The 21,674-nt window shown below is 38.4% G+C and overlaps 1 protein-coding gene across 2 annotated transcripts in view; it reads right to left on the bottom strand.

The window, feature by feature from the left end:
* Pard3b (par-3 family cell polarity regulator beta) overlaps positions 1–8,762 on the bottom strand; it is a 981,002-nt gene extending 972,240 nt beyond the window's left edge. For both annotated transcript variants that reach the window (XM_048808385.1, XM_048808386.1), the window contains exon 1: positions 8,205–8,762. In XM_048808385.1, coding sequence (XP_048664342.1) covers positions 8,205–8,324 — 120 coding nt within the window. In that variant the 5' untranslated portion in view covers positions 8,325–8,762. The remainder of the gene's footprint in view (positions 1–8,204) is intronic.
* Between the last annotated feature and the right edge of the window lie 12,912 nt (positions 8,763–21,674).

Genomic DNA, 21,674 nt, shown 5'->3' with positions numbered 1-21,674 from the left:
GGGGGGGGGGGGGGGTAAAAGAATAGAGAAACTGGGCAGGGGAGCAAAGTTTGGGTTTTCACTAAGAGCAAAGAGAACCACTTAAATATTCTCAGCAGCACTGAGGGCTTCATTAGATTTTCACTACAGGAAGAATGGTTTGGAGGAAATGAGGAATGGTAGAAATGGGAGGTCAACTAAGGATCTGCTGTAATTTCCTTCTATAGAAATGAGAAGTGGTGTGGCCTTGGGGTAGAAAGGAGGCCACAAATGCATGAGATGTGACATCTAAGCATCAAAGGAACTTTGTGACCAACTGGACATGTGGTAGAGGATGAGGGAGAGTAGGTCACCATGGAGGAAGGTTTCCATGTTTCTGAATTAGAAAACCAATTAAATGATGGCACCCCATACAAAGCAACAGACCAAGGGGGATTGGGCAAGCAGATACAGATGGACAAGCCGATGGTTTTGCTCTAATGGGACCTCCAGGTGATGAAGTCTAGAGGAAGGCAGCTGTTGGGGTCTGGAGAGCACTGAGGGCTAGAGTTATGTATCTGGGGACAGGATGAGATGGAGAACAAAGCCAGAACCCCAGGGTATCAGCACAGAAAGAGGTAGTATAAGAGGTATTTATGAAGACTAAAATGAGAAAGAGGCATTTATAAGTTCTGAGAAATTCACACAGTGGTGGGATAGCAACAAGAATAAGTATAAAAGGTAACCATGAATTTCAGCTACCAGATCTCGATAATCTTGTTGAGAATAGCTCATTTGGGGAGAGTGTGAAAACCTAGTAATCAACTGGGTAATGAGACCTTAATAGAAATAGTATCTGATTCATTATCCAATTTAATGAAAATTCTCCAGTTTTAAAAAATTGATACAAATATTTTAAACAAATTGACTAAAATGTGAGTGTATTTGTAACATAATTGTATGCCTACAACTATAACCCCTCCAAACACACTCCCTGTTGCTTTTTCATGCTTTATTTCTACCCACAGAATTCATCCCTCCTTACCCTAAGACTTATTTTATCTTTTATCTCCTCCAACTAGAATACCAAGTTCAATAAAGGTAGAGGTCTTTACTGAACCTGTGGCTCTGAGAAGAGTGTCAGGTACAATAGAGAGGGTGGTTGGAGGCTTATAATTGTAAATAGCATAATCAAAAAAACTTCTAAGAGAAGGAAACAATCATCTAAGATGGAAAGGATGAGGGAAGCAGACAGGTGGACAATGGTTAGAAAATATTTTTGGCAAAGAAAACAGCATGGGTGTTGAGGACTTGTCTAGAAGTTGGAGAACATGTGAGAGGCAGGGGCTGAGGCAGAGTGAGAGACAGACAGGTAATAGAAGATGAGAATGGAGAGGTAGAATATCAAGTGTCAAGGTCCCCAAGAACATCCAGGTTCAGTGGTTCACTAAAAGGCCTCAAGGGCTTTAGCAGAGGAATGCTTATGGTTATGACTTATTAGTGAAACAACACAAAGCAAAATCAGTCAAAGGAAATGGAATTTGACATGAAATCTGGAGGAGACTAGGCATAAGCCTCCAAAGGTCTTCACTGTGGACAGGACATGCTTAATTCCCCCAGCAATGAGTTGTGATAGCACATGTAAAATGTCACCCAACAGGGAAACTAATTATTAGAGACTCCACACCACAGCTGTTATTAGGGACTGGTCAGGAAGGCACCCTCTGCTTAACATGTGAAAATCCTAGCATTCCTGGTCCCTGAAATAGAGCAGGTATTCAACAAAAGTCATGTTGTTTGCATAAACAGTTTTGGTGCAGTTATGACATTCTTATAGGGAAATGATGAAAACTCTCCACAAATCTAAGTGACAGGATGCCAGCCAAGGGTCAAGCTTTGCAAGCAGGCCTTTCTAAGGATTGCATTTTCAGGTCTGCCATGTTAACTTTCTTCTGCACAGATAGCCAGGTCAGGGAGCACTTTATAGGCCATATGAGAGAGATGGAAGCAATCAGAGGATCTTGAATAGAAGAATGGCAGGACCTGACTAGGTTTTAAATGATCACCCTAGCTTACAGGTTAAGAAGGAGTTATAGTGGGGAGTATAGAGGGCAGAAGTAGGAAAACTTTAAGGAAAAAAAATCCCAACAGGAAACTCATGAGAGCAAAGAAGTCTCCATCAAGGGTGATGATGAGGACTTCTGTCTAGAACAACTGGAAGGATGGTATCACCTTCTAATAACATGGTTAAATTATGAGAGGTGTCTATTTGGAGAGCAGGACCAGGACATGCTTTTAGTGTTAAGTGCCCACCTGACATCCAAGCAAAAGTGTCAAGGAGAGCCTTGGATGGAGTTGGTAGTTCAGAGGAGAGATCTGCACTGGAGCTATACAAATGGTATGTGGAGTCACATTACTAGAAGAACTCACCACAGAATAAGTAGAGAGAGACCAGAAGAGGTTTAAGAACTGCGTCCTGGGGCATGCTAATGACAGGCTGTAGTGGAGGAAGGAAGAAAAGAGCCAAAGAGACTGATAATAGCCAGTAAGGAAGGCAGAAAATCAGGAAAGTATGAGATATAGGAAACATACTCTTCAAATATTTCGTATTTTTAATAGTCAAGCAGCATCTCAGTTTCACTAAAAATGGTTCTGATAATGGTCCAGAAATTGGTTCAATGGCTCTTTGTTGGTCCGTTTCTTCCTGGTACCATTCACGGGCTGGTACAGCAAGGTAAAAACTGGGGCAGGCCTTGACTTGCTCTCCAGTCCAGCTGCTTTTTTTTTTCCTACTGTTTACATGGGGGATTTCAGATTTAGAGTCTCTCTTCCACCTCTGAACAACAAAGAATAAATAAAGATCCTTTTCCAATAGCAAAGTTCTTATCAATACAAAGTGGCAACATCTTTAAGAATGTCAAGTTAAGAATTGCTTGGGATCCAGGCTTTAAGGAAGTGGTTTTCAGAAGCAGCTCAGAGAAACCATCAGAAGAGCACAGAACCTAAACTGTTCATATAGGCAACCTGTTTGTGGCTAATTAAATGAAAGTGAATTAAAACATACAATTGAGCCCCTTACTTGCAGTAGCCACATTTCAAGTATTTAATAGCCATATGTTTCTAGTAGCTATTCTATTAGACACAGATCCAGACCATTTCCATCATACCGGAAGGTTCTTTTGGGATGCACTTCTGCAGAATTTCCAAGATAGGCCCAAAGCTCTGAGTTTTTAAGTGATTCCTCAGATGATTTTAACTCTCAGTCTCTTTAGAAAACAGTTTCATAAAAATTTAATGCCACTTGTCCATCTTCCTCAAAAAGATTCTACACAGAATGCCTGGAAATGAATACTTCACTAACTAAGCTATTTGAGCCCAAGATGCCAACCTCCATATCAGAGTTGTGGCTCCTAATCCCACACAATACAATTACCCTAGCTCAAATGAACCAAACTGCAGTCAACCCCTCGTAAGCAAACCTTGTGTGCAGGTTGTAAATGTTGAAGAGAGAAAGAGAAGGTCCAGAGACATAACTCAAGTGTCTTCCAGGAGGCCAGACAAATAGCAACAATGCATTAAGTGGGCCATAAGTAAGAGAATAAGAACAGAGAGAAAAGTTAAACCCAACAATAATCATTTACCCTCACTGGACAATAATGGAGACTGGAGCATTAATAATTCCTTCTAAAGACAAAAGAGGTGTCTTAATTCCAACTGATAGTTGTCATGTGGGAAAGTAAAGCCAGGTATTATGAGAGTTTCTGATTTGTTTTTCCCCAAAAGATGATTGAAATTTGTATTTTTATGTGAAATCTCAAAAATTTTAGACACTGACAACTAAATAAGAACAGATCATTAAGACCTAAGAAAATATGTCTGTGGGTCACAGCAGACCCCAGGATCCCAATGTTTAAAAATTTAGAAGCTTTCCAATACTCTAGTCCAGTGGCAGAAGCCAAAGCAAGTTAGAGCTGATAGTGAAACAGTTCTATCCACATTCAGGGAAGAACATCTACTCTATACAAAAGAAGAGGAGAAGACTGAATAGGAAATAAAGCACTTAAGTAAGTCAAACACACAATAAACATTTCAGGAATTCAGTCTGGACCTAAACTATGTACATAAGAACCTTAGAGCCTATTTAGGTAACAAGGCATCACATGCTGAAAAGTTCAGAAATTCACGTTAGGGCCTACTTCTCCAGGGTAATATCACACCATATCATACTAGATTTTTGTTACTGCACAAATTCTCTTACATCCTGATCCCACAATTAATCATGGAGTTGTTAGTCTTATCAGAGAATTCTAAGTTCTGGAAAGCTGGTCTCCACTTATAAAAACAAACTCTCCAAAATAGCTGAATACAGAAAAGCTTCATTTTGAAAAGCCTATCAAATATTTATTTTAAAATAAAAAGTATATTCATATATACAGTCAGATCCATACATTTGCATTTTTAAAATTCTAGCATGCTCACTAGCTCATGAACTTCTTATCTCAATCATTTGAACTCCTGAACACACTATACACTCTTATTACTATAGGAGTCTCTTCCTATTCACATGGACTCATGATGTGCAATTTCATAATTTGAGTACTTTCCCAGGAAATAATTGGTTCAGGGTAAGAATAGAGGGACAGTCACTTAATGAAAGGGGAGTTTACAGGTATCTAAGACACAGAATCTGCTATCAAAAGAGTTTAAAATGGAGTTTTAACTTTAGCAAAAGCAAAAGATGAGTGCTAGATAACCTGTTCTCAACTCTGGCTGGGCTTGGAATAACTTGGAGTGCTCTTTGAAATACTTATGCCTAGGCTCCACTCCATACCCACTGGATGAAAAAAAAAATGGCAAAAGGGACTCGGGAATGTGTCCTGTTCAAAATGTTAAACATTAAAATTGGAGGCCTGGATTGAGAACCCCTACAAGTTGTGATTCAATCATCCATTCACCTGTGACACCAGTAATTTTGATGATAAATTTAACTAATTACTCAGTGATTCCCATCTTGACCACTTAAGAAGACAATCACCTTTCCACTAACTACTTTGCTAAATTGGATTTAGAGCCCAGGACACTGATAAAGTACCAGGATCCAAAGATAAGGCATCCTGTAATTCTCACCCCTTAGTCAACTCACCTCTCTAATGGAGTTCATTGGCAGCAGGAACCTCAAAGTCCCAAATTTCAGAATATCATTAGAGCCTTCCCAAGAGTTCCCCTGGTTCTTAAGTATCTCACCTACTTCTGTTCTGTTGATTCAGCGGGTTCCCAACATTCCACAAATACCAGTTTTCTTTGTTTATTCTCAACAGGTGGTGGTTACTCCTCTGATGCTGTTTACAAAATCCAGAAGGGCTTCTATGGGCTTTCCCCTACCTTCTAAACCTCAAAAACTACAACTTCCATCCTAATCTTAAAATCTACCTTGCTCTAATACCAATTATTCAGGAAAAATATATTTCCCCCAAAAGTGGAAAACTCAAATTCATGTTCACTGTGTTTGCTTCATTATAGCTCTCTCCACCTGGATGACTAAAAGACCTTGACCATTTTTTTTTTTTTTTTTGTAATTAGGCTGAGGATTATTATTATAGTTGCTTTGAAAATCCTACAATATTTGTTTCAGATGTTGTCCCTTTCCCTATAACATGTACACTTGAACTATGAAAGGTATAATCAAAAGAAATTTGTTGATGTCCCATGGCTTGGGTATAGTTCAATTGTAGAGCATTTTCCTTACATATGTAAGGCCATGGGTTCAATCCCCATTACCGGGGTGGTGAGGGGGATTGCTATATTGAGGAATCAGTAGGGGGCAATTGTCTTTTCAAAATCTGTAAAAAGATGCATATATTCTGGTCTATAACATATGAGGTGAAGTTGTTAATGACTGATAGCAATCCAATTCAAATTTACTATTCATGCCTTTTTTCCCCAATCTGTGAAATGGGGACATCTACCTTCTAAGATTGTTTTGAGAGTGAAGTCATGTAATATACGTAAAGTTCCTGGCATAGAGGCTACATGCAATAAGCACAATTCGCGTTAGTTGTTACTGAGTGCAGGGCTTAAACTTTGCTGTCCAGGGGGGGAAAAATCTTTTAAATCTTTCACTAAATTTACAGAAAAGTGAATTTATTATAAATTGTTTTTTAATTGAATTTTGACATTTATGGCCTTTTTCCATTATTTTTCAAATTCAATGAATAAAAGCAGAGAATTAGAGTATTTCTTGACATTTTTGTTCCATTATAAGTGCCATTTATCAGTTGAGCCTTGTTATGATTATATTATTTAAAAAGAAACTAGAGGAAAGGAGTATGGGGAGGAGGAAAACACCACTTGTCAAATTGAAACTTTAAAAGCTAAAAATGAGGAAAATTTTATAAGCTGCAGGTAACCTTTAAATGTCACATTCACTAACATATAAATGTAAACACAGAAAAATGTAATGTCTGTTAATAGTAAACTGATCAATGCAATTACATTGCACATTCTCTGAAATAAATTATGCTTCCAGTCCAGAATCCCAACAGTTTTTAACACCTTTTAAGATCAAATTACATTGCATTAAAAATCAGTTGGTTAGTTATCTGAATGTTATTTAGAAGCTTGTGGTTTACCTCCATATTTGGACAACTTAGCCCTGTAGTAAACTTCTAAATGTGTAAGAGTTGGGAGGCCAAATTATTTTTAATAATAAATTAAAATTAATTTATTATCTTAATAAGATAATCCTTTAAGATATACTATTATCATTACTCCTAACCCTAGCCAACTTTCAGAAGTTAATGAAATATGATTTCAAAAACAATTGGTTACACATTTAGATCTGTTTTTAACTGACATATATAAATAACACATGCTAACGTAGTAATGCTAAAAAAAAGGGTGAATTCTCATATTGCTTTATAGACCACCTTAAATTTTTTCCCTCATCTCAATTCTATCAGCAAAGAGTTCAGCTTCACATATTATACTTAATATCCCAATAAACCTTTCACTGTACTATCCTCCAGTTATTGATGCTCAAAGTAAAATACACATGTATTTGTCCAGAATCAGATTTTTCTATAGAGTAATTCATAGTGGAAGCTTAGAAGGTACAGGTACTTCTTAAATTCCTCTACTATATACTTGAAAGAAACAAAACTACTTGGATATGTTGGATAACGTCTGACCTTAAAAGAAATTAAAACTTACATTTTTCCATCACCTGATTGGCCAATGTACACTACTTAGGTAATCCCATAACATGAGAACAAATATCAAGAGAACTGCTGGCACCTAAAACAAGAGTTTGTGACTTGCCCTGCTTGAAGATAATTCTGGGTATATAAAATGTTCCATGTGAGAATTCAACAAAGTAAAAGGTACCTTTCAAAGTGCTCATTTAAGGAAGGCACAAAGGCACATATTACCCAAACACCTGAGTGAATTCTAGAGCATAGCTAGATTTTCTGCACATGTATTGCATTATTATTTTTTTTTTTAAAAAAAAGGTTAATTTTTACTTGTTACTGACTTCAGGGACAGAGCTGAGGGCATCTTCCTCATTTTAATAGTCACTCAGGACCCGGCAGGACTCACCTAGTAATTGCTCATAGAATCTACAGTTAACACGTTCAATGTAGACTGATTGATGCAGGCAAATGACATCCTTCCACCTAAATTCCTACCCAAATCCTTAAGAGGTCAGCTCATGAGGCTGAAACTGCAAAGGCCTTATCAGTTATAACTTTGTGTAAGTGTTATTTGCACCAATAAACTTTCTAACTCCACGGAGCCTAAGTGAGGCGGGCCTTAAGGGGTCAAAAATCACACTTCAAGTGAGCAGCACCTAGTGTCCCAGCAAAAGAGTTCTAAACCTGTGAGTCTCAAACTTCTTAGGGTATTGTAATCACCTGGAAATCATATTAAAGAGCAACGAGTTAGTGAGTTCGGACTGGAGTCCCAGATTGCTTATTTCTAACGAGCCCACAATTGAGGGCGATGGGATGCTGACATTCCACACACACACGCCCAGAGGCACCTGAGTCACTTATGTTAGCAACACATCAAAGTTGCAGCCACAACTTGAGCCCAATAGTCGCCTGGGTGCTGTGCGTCTCCTTAACAGCGCCTTCAGGTCTCAGAGCACCTGGCAGGTGCGCTGGCCTCGGGGCACTCGTGGGTAGCCCGCGCAGCAGCCGCGCCCCCTTTCTCTGGTCCTGCCTGCACGCCCACCGCGCGGCGCTCACCTTTTCCCGGGTTTTCAGGTACCGCTGCAGCGCCTGCTGGGTGAGCTCCCGGACGCGCAGCTGGCCCTCTTTGCAGGGCACCACGATGCCCGTCCTGCCGAAGCACACAGTTACTTTCATCCTGGCTCTGGTCTACCGCGCCAGGTCCCACCGACAGGTGTCTGGCCCCGCGGATGCAGCTCCCACTCGGGGGATGGCCGGGGGATGGCCGGGAGCTGGCGGCCCGGGAGCCCGGCACCTCTCCCCGGAGACCCCTCGGGGACAGGGGCTCGCGGCAGCTCCCCTTCCACCTACGTAGGAGGCCGCTGGCGGGTGGGAATCGAGGAGGGGGCGGCGGCGGGAAGGGCTACCTCCCAGGTGGCCGGTGGCCGGTGACGACGGTTCCTGGCCCGCTCCTCCAGCTGCTGCTCGGGCCCGGCCCAGGCTGCTGCTGCTCGACCGCCAAAGTGAAACCGTAGGCTCGGCCCGGCCTGGCCCTGCGCTGGCCTTGGCCCATGGCCCTGGCAACTGTGGCAGGGCCGGCCCCAGGCCCCGGGCTGGAGTGGGCGGCGGCCGCGGCGCGCGAGGCCGGAGTTGGGAGGAAACTTTTGCGCCCGCTCCCAACTCCACTGCGGCGCGCGGCGCTCTGGGCCTCCCGCGGCCCCAGAGCCGGCCTGGGCCCGGCTCTTAAAGGGGCCGCGGCGTTCCTTGGCCCCGCCGCGCGCTTGGCGGTGTTGCGCGGGGACCTTGAGGACAGGTAACTGGAGCCTAGATCCTCGTGCCCCAACTCTGTCTCTCCCCTGTTCTCTCCTCCCGCACACACGCACTGGGAGCTCTAGGGAATTGTAACGGGACCTGAAAGCTACCACCGGGAGATTGAAACTGGATCTCATAAAGCACACTTGAGGGAATAGCTCGGAGACTGCAGAACTACTCCTTTAAAATAAGGAAATTTGAGCAAGATTCAAGGAAAGCCCGGGAGCAGGTGCTTCTCGCCACGCCCACCAAGAACACCTTGAGGTGAGGAGCGGCAGCTCCCAGGTACAAAAAGGCAGGAAAAAAAACTTTAAAGACCCTGTTAGGAACTTGCGTTACCGTTATCCTCTGGAGCCCTGAAAAAAAGCAGAGCTGAAGGGAACCTTAGGGTCAAATGCCAGTGAAACCAATCCTTTCATAGTTGAGGACACTGAATATTCCACCAAAGATCACACCCCAGATCCAAATGTTTGCACGGATCTTCTTGAAATGTGACTCCCATTGTGTATTTAAGTAGGGGGAAAAATTAACACCTGTAGGTACTTGATATGACAGGTGTATATTCATCACCAATTGAACCCCAGGTATCTGGAGGGGAGATGAACAACAAACAACATTTGTGTCCTTTTTAGTCCTATAAATGAGATCCTTTGAGCTGTAAGGTAGATATTATTTTTTCCACCTTTTACGTAAGAATGGTGCTCAGGGAAGTTAAGGAACAGAGCAGATGATCACTAAGATGCTTATGTTGAAAAGAACTTAGTTCTTTCCTACGGAATCTCTGGCCTCTCCTGGCAGTTTTCTTCGGAATTCTATTCATTCAACAAGGTCCTCAGGACTAATGTGTTTCTCTACAGAAGAATTTGCTTCCTGTGCCAAGGCACACTTACATTGAATTTGAATTACCTAGGATGATATGTTGATGCACAAGTGATTAAATTAATGTATTTTTTAGAATTTTTATAAATTTTAGATCATTTATATGTTTAATAAGCATATATTGTCTTTTGTGTATAGGACCCTTTACAGATAACAAAGAGAATCATATGATCCCAGTCAAATTGAAGAAGATTTGTATTAAACATTAAAAATTGGTTGCAAATCCAACACAAACTGGTTTAAGAATCAATTTCCTCATAAAATCAGAAGATCCAAAGAGCACACTCCATTGAGATAAGATTGGAAACAGAAACTCAAACCATGAGACTTCTTTCTCCCTCTCTTGGCTCTGTGTTGTTCACTATGGTGTCTATTCATAGGCAGGCTCTCCCCATGGAGATACTTCATGCTCCTTTTAGAGAGGAGGAACTGAGGCCAAGGGAGGATAAGCAATTGGCTTAAGATCCCTTTCCCAGAGAGTAGCTGAGCCTATTTGGAAACTAGGCCGTCTGACTCTAGAGGCTTCAAAAGGGGAATGCTGACTGAGTGAATCAAACAAATAAATACTAAAGACATGTACTAATGTGTGGCCCTCACTTCTAGTATTGGGTATTATATGGACATGTCCAGAGCAAAGGGTTTCAGCAGACGAAATACCTGCATGCTGCCATCCTTCCTGCTTTACTGTATTTTTTTTTCTCCATAATTCGTCCAGATTCCTCTTATCCTCTGGCCATGAATAACTCCTGATCTTTCTGACAAACTCCTTCTCTGCTCAGCCTAAGACCCTCCCCAGTATCTAAAGCCCCTCCCCCAGTCATGGCTTTGAGAATCCCCAGGTGAATCAGGAGGAACACCCAGGCTCACCCAATTCCACTTGGAACCAGGCCTTCTGGAGTGCAGAGAGGCTGTGCCGTTGTGAGGTAAAGATGTTCAACATAGATGTGCACAATGCACCCTGCAGTTCTGCATACCATGGAGTGAATGTCAGGACCCCCATTAGTAATTATGAAGGCAGTTGAGTGTTTATAATCCATGTTTATTAAATAGCCAGGCTTAATTTGTTTTTCAGCCTCATCATAGCATACATAAGAACAATTTATCATATATTAAGAAGTGATATAAAAGAACAAGTTGCAACACAGTCATGTCCAGAAAATTCCTAAATCAATACTTCATGTTCTATGGGACTTCCCAGACAGAAGACAATAAATAATTAGACTTGATTGAGTACCAATGGAAGACTCTTGGCCTGGGTTCTATTTTCCCGTTTGCTGGCTAGATGGCTAAACATTGCCTATGTGATATTTTCTCATTTGTGATCTAACAGCAAATGAGAAAATAATACTGACTGATATTATTAAACTGTCCTGATTTGTAATAAGTACAACTAAAATGTCAGGTATCCTTAGATGTATGTTGAATAAAGAATGATAATGTTTAATCTGTAGTTGACCAGTAACCCATTCTTATGTTTTTACTATGAAAACAGAAACTACTTTTATCTTTTAATGAATTTCTTATAACCAGCATTATTTATCACTAAAAATTAACTGAATTATAGATAATTTTATTTGCAAGACCATTGAAAATTGGTATAATAGATTAAAATTAGTACAGATTAGTATAGTATAAATTAGCATAAGTTAGAAGAATATAGATATATAATAAATATAATAAATCATGTTCTTATCTTTTATTCTGAAAGTAGGTACCAGAATGATCTCATAGAGGAATTAGAAAATGGGTATGATTTTTCATTGTTCCATATTTGAAAGCAAAGTGTTTCACTGGGTAGAAATGAATTACTCTTAATAGGTTTTATCTACAAATACTTCATAGTATTCATTTGTTGATTATTTCATTGTTACATTGATGATTTCCTGTTTCATTTTTAATGGATACATAAAATTGTACACATTTATGGAGAGTACCATGGATACTTCAATATAAGTATACATTATATAAGGGTCAAAGCAAGGTAAGCAAATCTGTCTCCTCAAATATTTATCATTTGTGGTGAAAACATTTAATATCTTTTCTTTATTTGAAACATTAAAACATTATTAATATCTTATGTTACCCTACTGCAAATACCAGAACTTATTTCTCCTAACTATAACTTAGTATCAGTTGACCAAACTTTCCTGGTTCTTCAACCCCGCTACTTTCCCCAGACTCTGGTAACCACCATTCTATTCTAAGCTTCTAGTGAGGTCAACATTTTTAAGATTCCATTTTTAAGATGAATAAGATCATGTGGTATTTTTCTTTGTGTGTCCGGCATGTTTCATTTCAGTCCTCTTCATGTTATCACCAATGAGAGGATTTCACTAGTTGATATATTAAATTTAATTTTAACACTTTACTGTGAAAGTAAAAAGTGTTAAAAATTAAATTTAATATAGCAATTAAATTTAATTTAATATATCAATATATTTCACATACAAAATTAAATTTGTATGTGAAAGATCCAAAGATAACCATACTTAGCCCTGCCTTCCAGTTTATGTGAATAGTATTCCATTGTGTGTATCTATCACATTTTCTTTATCCACTCATCAGTCAATGAACCCTTAGGATGATTTCATTTCTAGACTACTGTGAACAGTGCTGAAATAAACATGGGAGTTCAGGTATATCTTCAACATATGATTTCATTTCTCTGGTATATACCTAAGAGTAGAATTGCTGGGTCATATGGCATTCTACTTTTAACTTTTAAAGGGGCTTTGTACTTTTTTCCATAATAGCATGATGGAACTGCTAATTTACATTTCCACCAATGGTGTGTAAGAATTTTTTTTTCTTCCCAACTTCATACTTGCTACGTTTTGTCTTTTTGATACTGTTCACTCTAATCAAAGTGAGGTGGTATCTATCATGTAGTGGTTTTTATTTGCATTTTCCTGATAATTAGTGATGTTGAACATTTATATATATATATATATATTTGTATATCTTTTTCCAGAAATGTCTATTTAAGTCAATGGCCCAATTTTGAATAGTTTTTCCCTTATTGAATCACAAAGGTTCCTTACCAATTCTGTTTATTAAACTTTTATTAGATGTGTAGTGTGCAAATATTCTCTACCATTTTGTGGTTTATATATTCTTCCTTGTTTCCTTTGCTCTGCAGAAGCTTTTTAATTTGCTATAACTCCATAATTTTCCTTTTGTCATCTATGTTTTCAACTATTATCCAAAAAACCTTCAATCATTCCAATGTCTTAAAGCATTGTGCCTGTTTTCTTGTAGTAGTTTTATAGTTTCAAGTCTTACATGTAAATCTTTAATCAATTTTAGCTGATTTTTGTGTATGGTGAGAGATAGGCATCTAGTTTCATTCTTCTGCTTGAGGATATTTAATTTTCCTAGCTCCACTTATTGAAAAGTGGAAAGACTATCCTTTCCCCAAGGCTTATTCTTAGCCCCTTCCTCAGAGATCAGTTGACCATAGGTATGTGGATTTAATTCTAGGCTCTCCATTCTATTCCATTGGTCTATGTGTCTCTTTTTATACCAGTATCATGCTGCTTTTTGTTTGTTTTTGTTTACTTGTGTGTTTGCAGTGCTGAAGGTTAATTCCAGGGGTTCTTATCACTGAGGTCATACCTATCCCTTTCTATTTTTTTTTTTTGAGACAGAGCTTCACAAGGTTGCTCAGGCTGACCTCCAACTCCACCTTGCCAAGGTTGGTCTCAGTCTTGTGATCTTCCTGCCTCATCCTCCTCAGGGGCTGGAATTTTACAGGCATGTGCCTCCACACCCAGTTTGCTGTGCTGTGTGTGTGTGTGTGTATAGTCTTAAATGTTTTAAGATATTAGAATGGTCACATTATAGTGCATGTATGTGTGCATTATAACTATATATAATAGTGGGGTTCATTATGACATATTTATAAATGCATATAGTATAGCTTGCTCCATTTTAGTCCCCAGTACTTCTCCCTTCTGTAGTCTATTTTGAAAGAAATTAGTGTATATCCCCTACTTTCTTGGGTTTTGCTCAAAATTACTTTAGCTCTTTAAGGTTCTTCATGATTCCACATAAATTTTAAGACTCTTCCCCTTGTGAATAGTGTCATTATTAATTTAATAGAAATTGCATTAAATATATAGATCACTTTGGGTATATGGAAATTTTAACAATATTTATTTTTTCAATCCATCAACACAAAGGTGTCTTTTCATTTTGTGTATATGTGTGTTCTTTTCAATTTTTTTCATTAATGTTTTATAGGTTTTTATTGTAAAGATCTTTCACCTAGTTGGCTAAATTTATTCCTAGTTTTTATTTTATTTTATTTTTTAGAACTTATAAATGGGATTGCTTTCTGGATTTCTTTTTCAAATAATCTGTTAGTGGCATATAGAAATACAACTAAATTTTTTTGTGGATTTTATATCCTATGACTTTTTTGAATTCATTATTGTTTTGGTGGAGTCTTGGGGGTTTTCTACATATAAGGTCATGCAGTCTGCAAAGAGTGACAGTTTGATGTCCTCCTTTTCAATTTGGATTCCCTTAATTTCTTTCTTTTGCTTGATTGCTCTGGCTAGGATGTCTGGAACTGTGTTAAATAAAAGTGATGAAAGTGGTATCCTTGTCTTATTCCAGATCTTAAGAAGTTTCAGCTGTTCCCCATTCTGTATGATTTAGCTCACAAGCTTTCTGTATATGACTTTTATTATGTTGAAGTATGATCTTTCTATATCTAATTTGTTCAGTTTTTATCATGAAGGAATGTTGGATTTTATAAAATGCTTTTTCCAGGTCTATTAAAATTATCATACGGTTTTTGTGTTTTATTTCATTGATGTGGTGGTATACCATATTTATGGATTTATGTATGTTGAACCATCCTTGCAACCCTGAAATTAATCCTACTTGATCATGATAAATAATCTTAATGTGCTGCTAGATTTGGTTTGCAAATATTTTATTGAGGATTTCTGAGAATATATTAATCAGGGATATTGACCTATAGCTTGCTTGCTTTCTTGTGTCCTTGTTTGGATTTAATATCAGGCCTCATACAACAAAAGAATGGAAACATTCTCTCATCTTCAATTATCTAGAAAAAATTGAGAAGAATTGGTATGTGTTTTTTGGTAAATGTTTGAAAAAATTCAGCAGAGAAGCCATCTAGTTCTTTGGTTATCTATTTTGGGTTTCTAATTCAGTCTTTTAGTTAAGAGGGGACATAACTAATAGGAAAATTTTTATTATGTATTCAACCCTGTCACTTTTTCTTGGTCTTATGGGGTTTTCCATTTCTTCATAACTCAATATTGGTATATTGACTGTTTTAGTCGGCTTTTTCCCTGCTGTGACTAAAAGACCCAACCAGAACAACTGTAGAGAAGAAGTTTATTTAGGGGCTCATGGTTTCAGAGGTCTCAGTCCATAGACAGCAGACTGCATTCCTCTGGGCTCAAGGTGAGGCGGGACATAATAGAGGAAGAGTATGGCAGAGAGGAGCAGTTAGAATGGTAATCAGGAAGGAGAGAGAGAAAGAGAGAGAGAGACTCTGCATTTGTCAGATACAACTATATAATTCAAAGTCACGCCCCAATGCCCTACCTCCTCCAGCATGCCCTACCTACCTTCAATTACCACTCAACTAATCCCATCAGGTGATTAATTTGCTGATTGGGTTAAGGCTTTCACAACCCAATCCTTTCCCCTCTGAACCCTCTCGCATTGTCTCACACATGAGCTTTTGGGGGACACCTCACATCCCAACCATACCATTGACTTTCTTTGTTGATAGTTTCTGTAGCTCTCCTGAAAGTACAATAACAGTGCTGTACACTCTGAGGGGAGTACTGTCAGTACCCAGCTCTCTGGAAGCCCTATCTTTATCGTTATCCTATAAAAAAGATCTCCAAAAGTGGTACACTAGACTGCCTCTCCTTACACTGAATCCCACTCCATAGACTTGAACATCCTTCCTCATTTTATTTCTCTGAAAAGGATCTGAATCATGAAATAAGTCTCTTTAAAAAACAAATTATAATAAACCAACCAAAAGAAAATAAATTGTTCTGATGATGTTGTATTGAGAGTTGATTTTTAGTTAGATGTTTTCCCTCATTGTGTGATCTTCTGTGAAGTTTCTTAGGGCCCCTGAGTTCTAATCAGTAGAAATAGGCCCGACACAGGGCAGCACTAGGTCTCTTGACCTCTAGGCTTTGACAATAGACTGTTAAGAAGGGGGCCAATGACAGGTCAGGGATGCTCTCCAACAGCTTAGTTATCTAAGGATAGTCCCCACACTGAGGTGAGTGTGCAATAAAGCTTCTCTTGTCAGTTCTACTCATTTACTCTGAGTTCACTTCTGCTGCTCCTTTGTTTCCTGAAAGGTGGAGAGAAAGCAAACTGGTATTCACATTATTGACAGGAAGTAGAGAGCTAATATTTAGCCCTGGATGCTTCATGTAAAAATGGACTGCAAGTCAAGGAATTTTGGGTTTCTAATTCAGGCTTTTAGTTAAGAGGGGACATAACTAATTAAATCTAAAGAACTCTTGAAGAAAGGTAAGGCCTGGGGATGATGAGAAAAGGAAGAAGTTCATTTGGGACATTCTAAATTTGATGTACCTGCAAGGAAACCAGGTAAAAACATTTAGTCAGGTGGAAATATTAAATTTGGAGCTCAAAAGAGAGATGGAAAACTAAGGATCATAGATTTGGAGTTGGACTTATTAGAAGAGAAATTATCCAAAGAAGGAATTGAGAATGAAGAGATAATTGGGCATGAATTAGAATCATGGAGAAAGTCAATCATTAACAAGAGGGAGATCAGAGAAGTCATGTATTTGTATGATGATGAGCAAATTAATATTCGAATTTCTATGTAAGATATTATCAATGCGATAAGAAAGGGTGGTGCTGTCCCATTCAAGACACAGTGATGGAGGACAGGAAGTTGAATGTTAAGAATAGAAAGCAAGATAGTTTGAGTGGAATGGGACAGGCTTCATTGAAGCATAACATAGGATATAAGGTTAAAAAGGTGCCAAGAAAGGGGAAAGATTGAGGAAGAGCTATTAGAACTAGATTGAGTTTTGGTTTGATACACCAAAGAGATGTCTAAAGGTTGAACAAAGGATTCATATGCATAAAATGGCATTTGATAATCATTATTTTAACATCTTTGTGTACTTACATTGGAATAAAAAGTGAGTAAAAATGGGGAACTATCCAAAAGATGGAAATTGAAGAAATTCATATAAGGCTACATTTAAGTGAAACAATGCACACACACACACACACACACACACACACACGCATGCATTTGTAAAATATCACCCCCCATGCATATGTGTATCCAAAGTAGTGGACCACATGATTGCTTCACATCTGGCCCAAATGGAAAAGTGTCATATGATTCCAGGTGCATCCAGGCATACTGAAAGCATACCCTATCTCAAATTGAAGAAGTGGGCATCTGAAATTAATTACACTGTTGATGAAGGAGCTGAGAAGTCCAACAGGAAGGCAAATCAGAGATTAGCCACAGCAAGAAGCTGTTTCTTTCTCTGGGGCCAGCTAGATGCACAGAGGAGGTAGTTAGCAGATCCCAGGAGTTCAATGGCCTGACAGGAGCTAAAACCTTAGTAGGCTCTGCCTGTCAGAAGCTGGACACATGGAGAGAGGTGCTGTCCAGAGAGAAGACCTTGAGGAGAAGCTGTAATCATAGCTGGAAATACAGAGTGGGGATGTGGAGCAGGGTGAATATCCCCTTTTAGAGCCTTCCAAGCTTTACCCCCAGTGCCTCATGCTGACTGAACTTGCTGGATGCCTGTTTAGCAAGAAAAAGCACAGAAAAGTATTTGGAAACAATAACAGGCCCAGAAGGTCTTGCCTATTGGTCTTCTATAGAAATGCATGGAGATTTTAAGTCTCATTACTATTTTGAATTTAGCAAAAGCACACAAAATATTTCCAATTTAATTTGGTATATGTATAAAAATGAACATTTTTAAAACCAGTCTAGGCTAAATTCATGTTTTTCTCAAGTCTTTCCCTGATTGCCAAAATAACTATTAATTTCCATCATCATTTAAGAAATAAAAAAATTCCTACTCTTGCTCAATCATCAAATTCAAATTAATCATTTTGTTTAGTTATGATTGCATAGTATCATAAGCAGCAAATCCCAAAAGCCTGTTAATATTGAATAATGATGTAGTCTAACAACAATTCTATTGGGTAATATTTCATTTATTTTATATGCTATAATTTCAGACACTAATCCATGGATTCATGATGGAAGCTTCGAAAGACTAAGCTTAAAGTTATGATTCTTTGGATAAAATTATTTAATAAAGTTATTAGTACTTTACCACATGTGTACATGAATGATAATGTCTAATTTTTTGTTTCAATACTATCAGGAATGCTTGATTTAATTCATCTCTTGCCTTCAAAAGTGTTCACTATACGTATGTGTTACAACTTTTTGCCATGATTTTCAAACTCCTTCATGTATAACCAGAATATAATTAAGAATATGAGGCCTGGGGCTGTAGCTCAGCAGCAGAGCACTTACCTAGCACTTGTGAGGCACTAGCTTCGATCCTTACCACCACATACAAATGAACAAATAAAATAAAGGCATTCTATCCATCTACAACTACAAATTTTTTTTAAAAGATTTTGAAAAACTTATATGTAGATATCAATATATTTCACAAGACTAGAAGGAGGTAACTTCACAGCACACAAAAGTCAGTTTATCATTCACAGCACACAAAAGTCAGTTTACCAAATAAACAATAAACTTTTTTGTGCTCAATACCAACAAAATGGTGGTACAGATAAAGAGTAACATATGTAGGTCATGATCTCTACCAAATCCACTGAATTTCATCAAGCTCCAAGTCCCTTACACAAATGCTGCTAGACTGAAGGACTAGGATAGTTGCTGATCAGATCAAGGTGATCCCTGACTCAAGGATAGCCCTGGCTAGCTGATGACCCAAGACATAACTTGATATTAAAATTCAGTATAGTCAGTGATGATTTTTAAGCTGATCAAAGTGGCTCATGGCTCCTTGTGTTGAGGGTGGAGACAGAAAAGACTGTCTACTTAGTAGTGAGATCATTAAAAAGCCAAAACTTTGAGATACTAGTGGCTCCTGAGAAAGAAGAAAGCACTTTTGGAACTGCATCAATCTTCCATTGACCTCCTACTACCAACCTGCAGTCATTGTCATAACAATCAATCCTACCAATTGTTTTCTATTACATTATTTTGAGTGAAGCCAATCCTTAAAACCAAAACTAATTAACTCTAGCAAAAAATAAAAATATAAGCAAATTCAAGAAGAGAAAAATTCATTAACAATAAGTCATGGACACATAGGCTTAAATATGCTTTTTCCATTATGAACCTAAGGCCTGCTGGCAATAAAATGGATTATAATTAGCGTAATCGGGTAGTCAATGGATACTTGAATACATTTTCTTGAGGAAAATAAGTTGAACACTAGTTCTCAGAAGTTGGTTAGAACATCAGAAGTGGGAACAGAATGAAGACCTGTGACTTTTCTGGGCCCCAGAAGAGAAGGATGGAGTTTTCTTGCTAAATGATAGCATTTGATGATTGCAAATAGGGCCAACACATCCACAGGCAATGGAACTGTGTTCTGGAGAAGGAGCATGGTAGGAGGAATGAAGAGGCTACTGTAGAGAAGTGACATGCTGTGGTGCATGACATCCAGTGCTGGAATTATTGTCAAGTAAGGCTCTCAGCTGTGCTGCCATCCAGTAATGTAATCAAGCCTCATTGCCCGAGATCATGCCTCACCCACAGGCAAGTTCACATACCCACATCCAATGAGCAGCCCTTGTATATGCGAATGTGTGTGTGAGTGTGTGTGTGTGTGTGTGTGTGTGTGTGTGTCGGGGGTGGGCATCTAAAAGTCCTGACCTCTTAAGTCTGACCAACTCTGAATGGTCATTCTGGTTATAGAGACCTTTGTTGCAAATGCATCGTTCTTTCTGTGCACAAACCTACTTCCTTTATTTCCCCACGAGAATTGATTTTGAACATATTCCCCAATGAAAGTTATACATATTAATCTGAATTTTATAGTCTGTTCTCCAGGTAACCTTACCTAAAACATAAAGGAAATAAAAGAACCTGGTAAAAATTCAGATACAACACTTTGCATGGAAATGAGAATTCAGGTCATGCCTGATGAACCAACTTCAAAATCAAATCAACGGAGGAACAGATGAAAGAACGTGTTGTTAATGACTCCAGTTATTTTTTAAAAATACATACCACAAAATGCAGATTAGCAGTAAATGGAAGCCCAAGAAACTTAGGTAATAACTCAGTAGTGGTGGCTTACCTGGGCCTTGATATAATGGCCAATTTTTATTACATGCCTGTGAGCAAGACTCCTGAAGGCACAGAAAAGGCAAAATGAACTTGCAGGACCTTGGGAAGGAAGCCATTGCAGATGGCATAACTCTGATGTTTCATATTCTATCTGAAAGGAATCATTTAAATTATGCATTCTACTCTATAGTGCATCCATCTTGTTTTAATAACAATATGTTTTAGATTGCTTTCCATCAGGAGAAGTTTCTTCACTGTCTCCTTGGCTAAAGGATGAGAGGCTGATCCAATTAGTCTTTTTTACTTCATCTAGGCAATCTCTTCACTGCTTTTAGGTTTACAGTGTTCTGAGAAGTCAATCACCTAAGTGCCTACAAATGAGAATAGTTTTTCTACAACTTTATGAACTAAACCAGCACAATTGCTAAAGAAACACCCATATAGATGTTCAGCAAATATTTATCAAGTGATTACTATCTGTCAGGGTTTTTTGTTTGTTTTTTGAGGGTATGAAGTGGTAAATAAGAAAAGCAATACTTCTACTCTACTAGAGGTTACATCCAGGACCAAGATCCCTAAGATGTAGCCCAGGGGACATTTAGTACAAATTTTCATACAACAGTTGGGGAAAATTTCAGTTAAGTCTTTTTTTCTGTCACTTCTAATGTGTGGTAACTAGTAAGAGTTTTTGACTCAGTGTAGATTCATTGTATGCCCTAGAGAATTACTCAAAGGACATTTTAAGTGATAAAAGATGGCTGATGACAGTGTTGCTTATTTTATTTCTAAGTCTATAATTTACATCAAATTTAAGAACTAAGAGTGGAAATCCACACGATGAATTCTTTTTGCCAACTTTCAAACCTGGTTTTTATTATAGCCATTTCACCTGATGCAATGAAATCTCCCATAATTTTATCTCAAGGGTACTAATTGCAAGATCTCTCAGAAATAATCTGCTCATCTAGCCAAATTTTAGTGTCTCCTTAAGTTATCATTAAATGAACAATGAATTCATTCTTTTCATCTAAGTTTTTAGCTCTAGTCCTGGTATCATCTTTTCCCTTTCCCTCCCCATGAGATAAAATAAAAATTCAATCTTGAGGAAATTTATCCTTGACCTTTTCCTATCTAAATCAATGTGCATCTGCATAGGTGCCTAACTATTCAAAATGGCATCTTATTTTATTACAAATGACCTCACCTAACACTACTGGCTTTTAGCTTTAATGTTTTATTTCATTCAGATTTCTAGAAAGAATCAGATGATCTACTGGAACAGAGTTAAGTGATGAGACATTTATAAAAGAACCACTTACAGGTGTGGGCAGTTTAAGAAACCCAGCAATGAGGATGCAGGGGAGGATTCAGGGTAAAATGGGGAGGAAGCACCAGCCTATGCAGAGGGATGTGGAAATGGCTGCCCCATGCATCAAAAATAGTAGCCTGGGTAGCGATGCAGCTAGCCTACAGCGACACTGCAGGAAGACAACTGG

Source organism: Marmota marmota, unplaced genomic scaffold, assembly GCF_001458135.2.
Source record: "Marmota marmota marmota unplaced genomic scaffold, marMar, whole genome shotgun sequence".
Classification (NCBI taxonomy): domain Eukaryota; kingdom Metazoa; phylum Chordata; class Mammalia; order Rodentia; family Sciuridae; genus Marmota; species Marmota marmota.
The sequence above is the reverse complement of the archived record's forward strand: the minus strand, read 5'-3'. Positions and strand labels throughout refer to the sequence as shown.